Source organism: Condylura cristata, unplaced genomic scaffold, assembly GCF_000260355.1.
Source record: "Condylura cristata isolate star-nosed mole 26May11 unplaced genomic scaffold, ConCri1.0 scaffold00031, whole genome shotgun sequence".
NCBI lineage: Eukaryota > Metazoa > Chordata > Mammalia > Eulipotyphla > Talpidae > Condylura > Condylura cristata.
In genome coordinates this window covers 15,645,985-15,659,852 of record NW_004567132.1, presented here as the reverse complement: position 1 = coordinate 15,659,852, position 13,868 = coordinate 15,645,985, and the positions used below count along the sequence as shown (strand labels likewise).

General features: G+C 33.1%; 1 protein-coding gene across 4 annotated transcripts in view; it reads left to right on the top strand.

The window, feature by feature from the left end:
- Positions 1 to 13,868, top strand: part of EXOC6B (exocyst complex component 6B) — a 525,152-nt gene that overhangs the window by 282,928 nt on the left and 228,356 nt on the right. For all 4 annotated transcript variants that reach the window (XM_012731527.1, XM_012731526.1, XM_012731525.1 and 1 more), the window contains 7 exons: positions 1,024 to 1,107; positions 1,412 to 1,458; positions 2,750 to 2,870; positions 9,252 to 9,323; positions 10,021 to 10,118; positions 11,658 to 11,763; positions 12,534 to 12,643. In XM_012731527.1, the coding sequence (XP_012586981.1) occupies positions 1,024 to 1,107; positions 1,412 to 1,458; positions 2,750 to 2,870; positions 9,252 to 9,323; positions 10,021 to 10,118; positions 11,658 to 11,763; positions 12,534 to 12,643 (638 nt within the window). The remainder of the gene's footprint in view (positions 1 to 1,023; positions 1,108 to 1,411; positions 1,459 to 2,749; positions 2,871 to 9,251; positions 9,324 to 10,020; positions 10,119 to 11,657; positions 11,764 to 12,533; positions 12,644 to 13,868) is intronic.

The following is a 13,868-nucleotide window of genomic DNA, read 5'->3' as shown; positions in this document are numbered from 1 at the left end:
TTTCCAGGGCTATTGAAGTGCCAAGCTGGCATGGAGCAGGTTCTCTATGGATCCAGGCAGACGGGTAAAGGAGGAGTCATGGAGTCCTCAGTGGCTTTTTCAGGCTTTTAATGATTTTTCTACACTATTTGTAGTGAGGCAGCCAGGGGCAGGGCAGGCAGGGGGGCCCAGGGTTCAGGAGGTTGGCAGATCTCTAATCCCCTGCGAATCTTTACTCTTTCTGGGTTCCCCTGTGGTCCCTTTGTTGGTCTCTACTGCACTCCTACAGCACAGTCCTCTGCTGCCTCCCACCCTGTGCTGCCTCTGCCCTTATCGGCTTCACCTCAGGCTCAGGTGTGCTCACTTACGTATGCCCACACCACGCTCCAGGTGCCAGCCCCACACGTGTTTGCGTATAAGGCCACAGGTGTAGATCATCGATGCTACTTGCAGGAGGGCGGAAAAGACCTGATAACTTCCATTTAGCCTACAGCTAGGTTTCTTCTTTTTTAGACGAAATCTAGTTAAAGTAGATTGTATTTTACCTGGGAAAGTTAATTTACTGGTCTCAGCTTCTGTTTTCTTCCTGCCTCCCTTTGGCCCTTTTCATACTACACTTGAGCACTTGAGACTTTTTTTTTTTTTTTTAATTCTGAACACTTTTTTTTTCTCTATAATATTCTGTACGTTTTAAAGGAGCATTTTTCTCAACTGTTGTTATAACCTCTGAAAGCATTGGTTTGTCTTCATTCTTGTGAATTTGTGATGATTAGAAACAAGTTTCAACGTGTTAGTAGTTGGGTTTTGGTAGTTTTTGCTTTTGAATCTTTAGTATCCATCCTTAAAGGAACTAGTGATAAGTAAGGTTCAATAAATTATGACAGTAATTTTTATTTTTTTCTGTGATTATCATGGTTCAGATAGCCTATTTTGAGAAGTGTGGGAGCATCTTCAGTTCTAGACCTGGGGGCTTCTGTTTTCCTTTAAAATTTTAGAGTAATTTGTGTAATTGTGATACCTCATTTCCTTCTTTTTATTCTGCAGGGTGCCCGGGAAACATTTGAGAACTACTACCGAAAACAGAGGCGAAAACAGGCTCGTTTGGTTCTCCAGCCGCCATCTAACATGGTAGGATTACACGTTCATTTTTTTTTTTCTGGTATCTTTTCATTATTTTACCTAATGTGCTTTGCAGTAAAAAAAAATAGCAGTTAACATCTATTGCTTGCTATGTGTCATGTGCTGTTTTATGTAATATATACCTATTGATTCATTTTATCCTTACTATAATCCTAGAAGGTTATTATTCTATTTGCTTTAATGTAAATAATGTAAAGGTACCAAACTTTAAGAAAATAACTAATAATTTTAACTTTGCTTTATTGTATCAAAACAAAAAAATGATGTCTTCTTCCTCTTTGCTTTGTTGCAGCATGAAACTTTAGATGGCTACAGGAAATATTTTAATCAAATTGTAGGGTAGGTATATATATGTATATACATATTTTAATTTACATGTTTTCAATACATGGCTTTCTGAGGCTTGGAAAAATAAGTCTAGTTTCCTATGGGGAATTCTTTCCTCTTTAAAAATAAAATACAAGATTATTTTGGATTCTTCTAATGATTTCAAAGGAATATCCTGGTTTCAACATTATATTGTTGGAGAGCACTTTTTGTGGCTAATGGGAGAGAAACACTGAACTGTAATCTTATTATATTTGTTGCTTTATTTCTCTGTTCTGGGTCAAAGGGAGCCAAATAATCAGTAAAGTTTATCAAGCTTTTTCTGAAAGAGCCAGGTAGTAAAATACTTTAGGCTTAACAGCCACAGGGTTTCTGTCACAACCATTCAGCTGTGTTGTTGTAGTGTAAAAGCAGTGAAAGACAATATGTAAATGAATGAAAATGGCTGTGTTCCAGCAAACCAATACTTATAAAAATAGGCAGAGGGCCAGATTTGTCCTGGTGGCTACATGTAGTTAACCACCCTTACCTAGAGTAGTTGTATTAATGTGAAGTTGTTCCCAAATATATCTCCCATATACAGGCAGATTTTTCTAATTGTAAAATAACACTTGCAGTGAAAAGGAAGGGAAATAGTTGGGTTGCTTCATAAAATTTCTTTCTTTTTTTTTTTTCAGATTTAGCTCATTTTAATATAATTGATAATTTAAATAACGTATATTATAAAACTCCCTATTCAAAGAATTATTTAGATTAGTATGGATATCTAGGCAACATTTTAAATGTGTAATAGTTAAAGAAGCCATAGCAGAACAATAAAAAATAGGTGCATGTAAAAAAAAAAAACAACTTTTATTAGATTGCTTTCCAATATTTTTATGAAGAAGTCTGTATAAGGACAAGTATTTTGCTGTTTGCCATTTTGGTGTCTTAAAAATGTGTATTGCAGTTTTCAAAATCTATTAGTTTTTTAAAAAGTACTAGTGGCTTGGTGTGTTTAATATAGTAAAATTAGCCTTGTTTACCCATAAACATTTTCCTCCTCTTTAAATTGCTGGATAACACAATAAACATTTAATAGAAACATAACTCTGGTTTCTGTAGACGTTGTTAAGAAGATATTCTGGTCAGGGTTCTAGCCCCAGGAAATCTGATTTTGTTAATGATACTAAGCACCTTTCTTTAAGAAAAAAATGACCATTAACTTCAAATTTGATGGCAACCCTTAATGTTTGCCAAACCCAGGAGATAGTTTCAAACAGTAATTTCTAACAGCTGTGCTTTCTTTTTTCCTCAATCTTAGCTTTTTTGTGGTTGAAGATCACATTTTGCATACAACCCAGGGCTTGGTAAATAGAGCCTACATTGATGAACTCTGGGAAATGGCACTTTCAAAAACCATCGCAGCACTCCGTACCCACTCGGTATGTAAGAGAAGCCCGTGACAAGTTTTTTCTTTTAGCCGATTATCTATATGCTATTCCATGTTTTACTGTTTTAAACCATCAAATATCTACTGTTTGGAATCATCCTTTGTAGCTATCTCCTTTAAACACATATGAAAGCGTGTTCACTTCAAATTTCCGTGTTTGACACCCTAGGTTCTATTTGCATTAAGAAGACAGCAGCTAACATCCATTGTTTTTCCTGTGAGTCAGGGATTGTTATGTGTACTTCATCTTCACTGCAACTTTATAAAGTGGATATTTTTTATTTTATATATTTTCAAACTTTGTATTTTAGTTTTTATTGAATTATTTATTAAATTTCATTATAACATTTTATAAGTTTCAGTTCATTGTAAGAATCAAAGTGTATACATACTACATTAAGTTCACTGACCAAGTCCAAATCTTTCAGTATACCACTGTCTCACTTTACCCACCCTCCTTCTTCCTCCCCTGGTAGCCTCTAATCTGTAGTCCAAAGATTTATTTTAACTTAGTTTCTCTGTTTTCTCTGTGTAACATGTAGGAGGGTGTTTGTTGTTTTTGGTCTTGCTTATTTCACTAAGCTTAATTCCCTCTAGTCCATCCTGTGTTTTTTACAAATGGTTCATCATTTTAGGCCTACATAGTATTCCATTGAGTATGGAATCTTTTTCATACTCTTTTTTATCTTTTTGCCCATCAAGGGGCACATAATTTGCTTCCAACCCTTGGCTGTTGAAAGCAGTGTGGGTAAAAACATAGGGGTCATACACCCCGTGAAGTAGAGGTTTTGTACTGTTTGATTGAATACTCAGAATTAGAATAACTGGATTTTATGCAAGTTCTATTTTTAACTTTTTGTGGAATCTCCATAATTTTTTCCATAATGACTGTACCAATTTTCATTCTGACCAATAGGTTATAAGGGTTGCCTTTTCTCTATGTCCTCTTCAAAACTTGTTTCTTGTCTTTTTGATAATAGCCACCTTTTGGGAGAAGATATTTGACTGCCCAATATCACCTTCTGGCAGGTGATATCTCATTATTGTTCTAATATGCATTTCTCATAATTAAAGTAGGTATTATTATAACATACTGTGCTCTGGGAACTGTACCTCAGGCATATTAAGTAGCCAGCCCAATGTCATATACTATGTCATATACTATGTAGTGAAGTTTGATTCAAACTCAGACAAACTGTATCTCCAGAGCTTATGTTCTTGATCACTACTATAAATTGCCTTCTAAAGTGATATGGAGTTCACAGTTATGTTTTCACTCTTGAAGAAAATATTTGCAAAACAGCAAAACGTTGTCAAATTATGAGGGCTTCATGATCTATTGATTTATATGGATATTCATAGCATGACTTTTTTAATGATAAAGCTTGTTATTACAGGTAGAGAATTCTGGCTTTGAATTAATCATTTATTCAGTTTTTCTCAAAAGCTGAGTATGTATTGACATTGGGAATACAATGAATGAATGAATAAATAAAATATTTGTCTCAGAGACTAACATTTTTATTTGGGGAGACTCCAAACAAGCAAATGAGTAAGAATCTCAGGCAACGATCATGAACAATTTAAATAGTTTAGTAGATCAGGAAAATAGAGCTCTGCCTTTTGTATGATTGAGTAGAACTAGCTTTTTCAGATCAAAATCAGAGTCACTCTTTATGCAGAGATCACTTAGAGAGCATTCTAGGTATAAGGAAGATTAGTGCAAGAACATTGGGGTACTTTTATATCTGAAGTGTCCAAGGAATAATAATGTGGAGTTTATAATATTGATAGAAGATAATTTAACATTTAAAGCTGTTCAGTAAATGATTTACTGTTCATTTAGCTATGCTAGCCAGAAATTTAAAGGTCATATATGACCCTTATAATCTTTTTATCTAATACATTGCAAGTGTTTTAGAATAGCTATGTGTAAAATCTAGACCTGAAGAGATTGTAGCCACTTTAGAGAACTGAAAAATGTCCAGAATTACTAAAACACTGAAAACTAGGAAGATATGGTAGGAAGTGAAAATGAAAAAGTATGTAGTTGTCATATTATTGAATATCTGGGCTCATTGCTGGATAGGGGATAGGAGAAAAAAGGGAGGAGTTTTCTGCAAGTACCCAGTAAATTGTCCAAATTGTTTATTCTGGCTATGTTGAGTGAGGGACAAGAGAGGTTGTGGGGAGAAGATTATTAAGCTAGTCCAGTATTCTAGGCCAGAGATGACAGACCAATGAGTGGTAGCATGTATGCAGAGAAGTAGATGCATTTGAGAAATTTTTAAGATATAAGATAGTACTCTTTGATGTGCTAGTCATGAAGAAAGGCTAAAAGTATCAAGGTAAAACCTAGGTTTATGGTATCTTTCTTTGGATGATAGCTTTAGTACTTTTCAATAGTTTGGAGTGGGAGTCTTGAGTTTCCTTTGTGCCATCCAAGTAGCAAGGTCGAGATCAGCTAATATGAGTTTGAAATCAAATAGGGTATATGATTAGTGACTTTGTTACAGATACGTTTTCCCTTTTTTATGTGTATGACTTCCTTTTTAGTATTTGGAAATTTTAAATCTGATGTAACTAGCTATATTATTTTTAAATTTCCCACATTGCTTATATGTGACACAGTTCTGATCTGATATTTTTACTCTTGTCATAATAAAATCTGATAAATTCTGCCAATTCTGGTACTAAAAGTAATTCCTTTATTTTTCTGCACGTGACTGATTTCTCGGATAGCTTTTGTTAAAGAGACTTTCTCTGTTGTGTATTCATGTCTCTTTTTCATAGGTTAACTGTCTGTATTAATATGGGCCTATTTATGAGTGCTCAGTTCTATTCCATTGATCTCTGTGTCTATTTTTTTTTTCAATATCATATTGTTTTAATTATTGTAGCCATATAATTTGAAGTCTGGGAGCATACCTTTTTTGTCAGTATGGTTTTGTCTGTTTGGGGTCTTCTATGGGTCCATAAAAATTTCAGTAATGTTTGTCTTCTGTTTGTTTTATAGTTTTTGTTATATAAATCTTTTACTTCCTTTGCTGAGATTTCTTTAGGTACTTCATTATTTTAATGTGGTGGTAAATAGAATTGTTTTCTTGTTTTTTCTTCTATTTCATTGTTTTTGTATGAGAACTCAGCTGATTTTTATATATTAATTTTGTTGAGCTCTTCCTTCTTAAAGTGAGTCTGTATAGCTATACATTTCCCTTTTATTACTGCTTTTACCATGGGTTGATCTGTAACTGTAATTATTTAAAAAATGATTATCATTTTGAAAAAACATTATGGTGATTGTGTATTGCTTTATTCAAGTCAGACTGCCATAACAAAATACCATAAATTGGGTGATTAAACAATAGAAATTACTTTCTCACGTTTCTAGAGGGTAGAAATCTAAATTCATAGTTGGTTTCTAGGGAAGGTTATCTATCTGGTTTGCAGATGGTCACCTTCAGTATATAAAAATATAATATATAGATTCTAAGGTTTCTTTTTCTATACTGTATGAGTCCTGCCACCACCTTTCTGTTTTCTGTCTTTAGCCAGTGTAACATTGTTTTGATTATTACATCTAAATAGTGTGATTTGAGTTCTCAGAGGACAGGTGTATCTTCTAAATTTTCTTTTAAATGTTCTTTTTGTATTCTTGCTCTTTCATGTTAACTTGGTTAACTTGATAATCACTTTGTCATTTCCCTTTTACTCCTCCCTATGTCCTTATAAAATTGAACTGTTGTAGTATCATGTAATAAATATGTAAATTTAAGTAGAAATTATTGACATTTTAGGATCTGGTTTATCATCAGGAGTATATGTATTTTCCTCACCACTGCTTTTATGTCTTTTGTATGATATTTTATATATTTCCTATTTATATATTACTTTTGGTTTTATGTTTATCAGATAATAACTTTATCAGACAATAGTTTTTTTCTACATGAATTAACGAGTAATTCTGACCACATTAATTAATGAGTATTGTTACATTCTCTGGTAGAGAAATCTTTGATTTTTATCTGTCCATTGTACTGAATTCACCACCTTTATTTTTTAGGGAAAGTAATTCTTTTCTTAGTAATCTTAAATATCTTTGTAACAAATTCTTTTTAGTAAAGCAGTGGTTCTGAACTTTTTCTCTGTATCTAGTACATTTGATATATAACATGACAAATCTGTAGAACTCTTTCACCTAGAAAATACATTTCCTTATTCATTATACAATCATATTTGATGTCATTAACAAGAAGTTATTTTCTAAGTGTTTTGATAAATTGTCTACAGACAACATCAATGAGAATTTTTCTTAGTAAATTGACTGTATGTTCTTTTGAACTAAAGAATAAATGCCAAAATATTTCCTTGTCTCAGTTATTCAGTATCATTTTAGGGGCAGAAAATAGATTAGTGGTTGCTTAGAAGTGTAGGGGATAGTAAGAGTAGAGAGTGGTAACTCATAGGGTATAAGATTTCTTACTGAGGTAAAGAAAATATTTTAAATTGACTGGTTATGTTTTGCACATACCTGCAAGAAGGTAAAAACTATTGAATTATAAACTTCAAATGGGTGAGTTTTGTGTTACTGGAAATGTATCTCAACAAAGCTATTAAAAAGCAACTGAACATCACATGCATTTATTCACTGAACCAGTTTTATCCATTATGAAATTGAGTGGTTGATGCCACAGTGTCTATTTCATGATAGTTTGTTGTACCAAATTACCTAGAAAGCAAAAAAAAAAAAAAAATATCCAAACCTCAAGTCTCATACACAAACACTGTATCTAAATATTTTTAAAGTTTCCTTGTTACTATTTAAAAGTGGACTTTTCCTGATTGAATTATTATTGATATCATAAATTAGCAATATTTTGAAAGATATTTCACATGTGTGCATTCTGCTCAATGCTTATTTCAAACATAGTTAAAGCTTACACGATATCAGAATTCAAATTTGTCAATATAATAACAGAAAAACTGCTATACAAATTTCATAATCAAGTGGTTCAGTATTAGAAGATTTGTTAAGATGATTATTTATACTATGATAAATAGATTATCAATAATACTGAAAAATAGTTTTAAGATTCAATGTTATGACATAATATAATCCTGTGTGACTGTTTTTAAAGATTTTACCAGGGACTATCAGGTCTGGGATGCTTCCAGCAACTTCCCTAGGACTTTCTAAAAAGTTTGATGGGGTATAATGTGGTGAATACTGTTTCTAGAACCTGTCTCAGGGCTCACTTGGTCTGCTGGGCCTTCTACACTAGGCTGTTTCCAGTTCCTATCCTGGACTCACTGTGGTACATGTAGGGGAGTTCCACCAGTGGGCCTGATCCCAGTGGGCCTGATTCCTCCCCAAGATCTGCAGGGGTTTGTCAGAACCTGCTGCAGAAGGACCACTTACCAGTTCTGCTCTGCTACTTTCAGGGCATGCCAGGCCAATGGGACTAACCATGCCAGCCCAGGCCACATGCTTGGCCCATTCCATTGTTTGCCCCCTCCTTTTAATATTATTGCTAGTGTGTGTCATGATCATTGTTTTTCCTTTGGAGTTGTTGACTTTGTTCTGCTACAAATTACCTCTATGTGGAGAGGGTGAGCCCAGGGGTTCACTTTGCCACTATCTTTCTTAAAGTCAGAGAACTCTTTAAATAGTGACAGGTACATTTTTGTCCTGCTCACAAAGTCTGACTTGTCATTTGTGTTTTCAAAATTGTTAAAAAAGTGATTATATATGAATTTTATTTTCAATTTTTGCTTTTCTCTGTATTTTTTTCACTGTATATTCTTTGTATTTAGTTTTGTTTTCTCTTTGCTTTTTAATCAGACTTGCATAAAATATGTGTATTATACTGATTTCACTTTTAACCTGAACTTTTAGTTATAATTTATCAAATCTCTCATGTCTTCTTTATGTTATTGATTTCACTTTTATCAGTTCTAACTTTTTTGGTCTGACTCATGATTTATGTGATTTGATTTTTGCAATCTTTTGTGTTTTCTAATTTTTGAGTGTGAAGATATACTTTAAAAAAATGACTTTCTTCATATTCCATAGGTTTTGATGTGAAGTTTTTCATTATTTTTATTTTAAATGAACAGCAATATCAATTTTGATTTCTCCCTTAACTGAAGTGTGTTTTTAAATTTCCAAGTGCTAATAATACAGATCATGTTATACTGGAATCTCTAGTCAGCTCTTCTATGATTGAATCTGGCATTACAATAAACCAGATGAGTATGGGATCCTTCCTAGGGAACAGTTGCCAGGTAAAACTTTAGGTGATTAAGTAAGTTGAATTTTAGTTTTAGTTAAATAATTAAGGTGTTTTCTTTCTTTGTATTTTATTTCTTTTAGTCTTATTGCTCTGATCCCAACCTTGTATTAGATCTGAAGAACCTCATTGTCCTTTTTGCTGACACACTTCAGGTTTGTGACTTGTATTTGCATGTAATTTATCCAGATTAGTATTTTATCTGCTCAGAATCTTCCCACTGTCTATTTCAGGTTTAGTAAAGTACTTTTCTTTGTGTTTCTTTTTTTCTAGAGCTAGATCTGTTTATTTTTTTATGGCATTTCTAGTTATCACCTTACCTATATTTCACATAAATAACTACCACCCTTTTTTCCACAAGAGCACATCAGCTAATTAAACCATTCACTAACTTAGTTTTTCAAAGTACCCTAATTCAGATATTGTACCTGAGAAATTGGAGAGTCTCAAGTGCCATACTAAATAATGACTCTTGACTTGAACATTATATTAAAGTAAATAAAATAACATGAGAAGTAGATAAGAGTGGTAGCATTTTCACTTCTCATCTCATGCCTACACGTTGCAAAAATTACAGGCTGAGTTGTAGGGACAACTTAACTGACAGTGTGCCCAGTATATATTGACCTGATTCTTAGTTAAACTTCTTTTCCCCCTGATTATTTTCTATAGTTTGGCATATGTCTTTTTAACTCTTAAGAAATAAACACCAGATTTTTGGTGGAATGTAAGATTTTTCATATGATTTCATTTGAATTGCTGGTCAGAGAACAAGAGTACTTTTCAGTGCTTAAATATCTCATGTTAATAAATTATTTACCTTAGAAAATGAGGCTTTTAATTTTATTTCAGGTGTATGGCTTTCCTGTAAATCAACTTTTTGACATGCTGTTAGAAATCAGAGATCAGTATAGTGAAACTCTGCTAAAGAAGTGGGCAGGTATTTTCAGGTGAGAAATTATCTATAGTTATGTGTGCATGCAGTGCTTGTACATGTGTGCACACACATGAATTTATGCATAAAGTTTTCCATGTAATAAGCATCAAGTTCATGTGACTTATATTTTCTAAATATGTTCTAGATTATGATTCAAAATTTAAGCAATTACACTGATGTCCAAAATAAAGTTTTTAAGATATCCAATTTCAAAGTGTTATTGTCTGCTATGTGGGGCATCAACTTGTCCCATTTGGGCATCTTTGTTTCCTAGAGGAAATATCAGATACCTTGGTTCATAACTTCCAGATCAACTTGTGTATTTTTATTCCACCTTTTTATTTTGTCTTTGAGGATCATGACTAGTCTATGCTTCACTACAGAAGAATACAGTGATTTTTAAAAACTTCCAAATAATACAAATTCTTCAAGAACCTTTCAAGTATTTACGTAACTCCCTATTTTTATTATCTACACACAGAGCAAATACCTATATTACAATGCAGTGTATTTGAACAATATTATTTAAATAGTTATTGCAACATACATATTATGATAAAAAAAAAGTTATTCTGTTATGCCTTCTATTCACAATATAGCTCCACGGACTGTTTTCTTCTTACATACCCCATGTCAACTCACCTGAAAATTTTCTCTTTATGAATCTTTATCTTTTACTTAAAGTGGCCTTTTGGCTCCTGCATGACTCCTTCCCCAGCTCAGCCTATCCTGTTTTAAAACTCTTATAGCTTTAAGATATTACATTATTCCTTTAATCTTTCTCTGCCCAGTATATGAAAATAGTAATCATCTAGTCCAACTCATTTGTATATATTAATATGATATAAACAATTGTACTCTAAAAATCAGGTTTACCTGATAGAATTATGTTTAGGGGAGGAATATCTTTATAGGGACCTTTGAAATTAATAACAATGTATCCTTGTTTGTAAGTGCTTACTCCCTCATGCTTTCAGTAAATTTCTGTTTTGATTTTGGTAGCATGACCTCTACTTTTAGATGCTCCCTCAGTCTATTTAGGAGTCAGAAACTATGGGTAAAAAATTCACACTAATACAGAGTATTTGATGGAGTTAATGAACATATTTTGTATTTATTATAGAAGCTACTTTTTTTTTAACCTGCCAACATTGAATATTAAAGTATCTAGTATAAAATTAAAAACATCAACAGCTACCTTATTTTAAAACCAAAAATAAATAAAAACTACTTGCCTTTTCTAGAGCAGACATGATTTTTTTTGTCACTTGCCTGAAAGCTTCAACATATTGCCTTAAAATATTCTGTCTCATCTATAAAATACTGTGAACTCATTTTTATAATTGTGTTCCACTTGTTCTAGGTTTTTTTTTTTAATATATTCCTCTTGGATCAAGTGACTGTTGTAGAAAAAAATATTGTAGAGATTGGGAAACACACATATATATATGTATACCCTTAAATTTGTTGTGATCACACAGTAATTAACTTACCTTTCTTTGCTGCTTCCTTCCCACTTTCCCTCCCTCCCTCCCTCTCTCTTTTTTAATAGAAACATACTTGATTCTGACAACTACAGTCCTATACCAGTAACAAGTGAAGAGATCTATAAAAAGGTGGTAGGGCAATTTCCATTTCAAGATATAGAGCTGGAAAAGGTAAGGAATACTTTAAACTTTGTTTGATTTGGCATCCTCTAGAAGCTTTCATTTTATCTGTATCATTTAAAGGTATTTCTTCCAACTCAAACGGTTGGAACTCTAGAATATCTTAAATAACATATTTTGGATTTGAAGAATAGTAATTCCAGTTCGGGGGAAATATTTAGGGGATAGATGGGGGTACTCCAGTTTGGTTTATACGTTGAAATACTTCCTTTTATTATACTCTTAGAACATTTTCTCCCCAAAACAGAGAGTAAAATTTACCCTGTGTGCTGTGTTATACTCTTGGTTTCGACAGTGCATTGAGTCATATATTTATGACCACAGTATTATCCAGAACAGTCCTATCATGCCCACAAATCCTCTCATCCTGCCACTTTTAAACCCCTGCCCTTTAGAAACCACTAATCTGTTCACTATTTTTGCCTTTTCCAAAATGTCATATGAATGGAATCATACAGTATGTAATCTTGAGATTGTACTCTTTCACTGAATTGCATAATATACTTGTGATTCATTTAAATTGTTGCATGTATCAATAGTTCATTTCTTTTTTATTGGAGAAAACGCACTTGCCGAAAGACATGAATTATTATTTATTTAAATCGATATCTTATTCTTTGTAACAGGAAACTTTAAGACATAATTTCTTAAATTTTAGATTTGTATTCAGACAGTTCATATATGGAAGAAAATTTATTTGTTTATGTCTTCAGTATATGTTAGTTTTTGACATGCTTTCATGTTAATTCTTCCATTCACAGCAACCTTTTCCAAAAAAGTTTCCTTTCTCTGAATTTGTGCCAAAAGTTTACAACCAAATTAAAGAATTTATCTATGCCTGTCTGAAGTTTTCAGAGGACCTTCATCTAAGGTATAGTATTAAATAGTGAAAATGTAAAAATAATGACATTGTGACTTTCTATATCTAAAGAATATTTATTCTGGAAAATGTTAGCTTGGATTTTCAAATTCTTACATTTTCTGTTTTGTTCAAGACAGTATCCCCTCCCCCACTTCAACCAGTTTAGGGGGGAAAAGAATGAATGAATTGGTTAATAGCCATTCTTACTAAGTAAGAATGTGCACCAACTTTGTTCTTTTCTCTGAATATGAGATTGATTTTATACAGATATTCTCTCATTGGAAGTTATAAACCAACACTTCATCCCAGACACAGGGGCCACACTTGCTTCCTACTACCACCGAGTGACCCTTAGACTGGGCTCCAGGGTATTCTTATTTTTATATCATTTTGTACATTTTTTTTTCCCATCTCAATTGTAGTCCCTGTGGGTTTCCCATCACTGAGTCACCCGTTTGCCATCACCATAGTCCCGTGCACTTCCTCCAGGGTATTCTTAAGTATGTTACTGTGCTTAAGTCCTTACAAGTTCATTGCATAATGTCCTTTTCTATCCTCTTTTCCAAGAAAAATAGTATGGTGAACTTGTAATATGAGTCAAATTTTGTGAAATCTTTTTTTGGCTCAAGTGTGTTAATTTTTTTCCTGAAAACTCTTTTTGATGTGTCTAACCCTGACAATTTACAAAAAATATTCAATTTAGGGGATTTTACTGCTTGCTGCCTTTAGTCTTTGGTTACCATTAGCTTTATTTTCTGGACTAAGTTTTAAATTTACCTTTTAACCTGGAATGACAGAGAGCATATTGACAACTATTACTGTCATGGGAGGAGGTCGTGAGTTAGGAGATGTGAGACATACTATATATATAAAGACAATCATTTCTCTTTAAACACAATACCCTCAAAGCAAGAAAAACTGCTATATAGAAATTTTTATAAAACTTTAGGGCTAACTGGCTTCTTAAATCAAACTTTCATTTTTTTTTTCCTTCAAGATTCTTATACTGGATAGGAACTGTGGGAAAGCATTATAAATATTGAAAAATACACGAGTCTGAGGATATAAAACTATTTAAAGAAAGTTCTTTTAAAAAAGAGCTAGTAATGGCCCTCCCTGGTGGCGCAGCGGGTTAAAGCACTGCACTAAGAAACTAAAGCCACTTCCATATGAGTTCGATCCCCGCCTGCCCTGGAGGTGACCACATGGCGAGGCAGACCTCTCCTGACCCGCC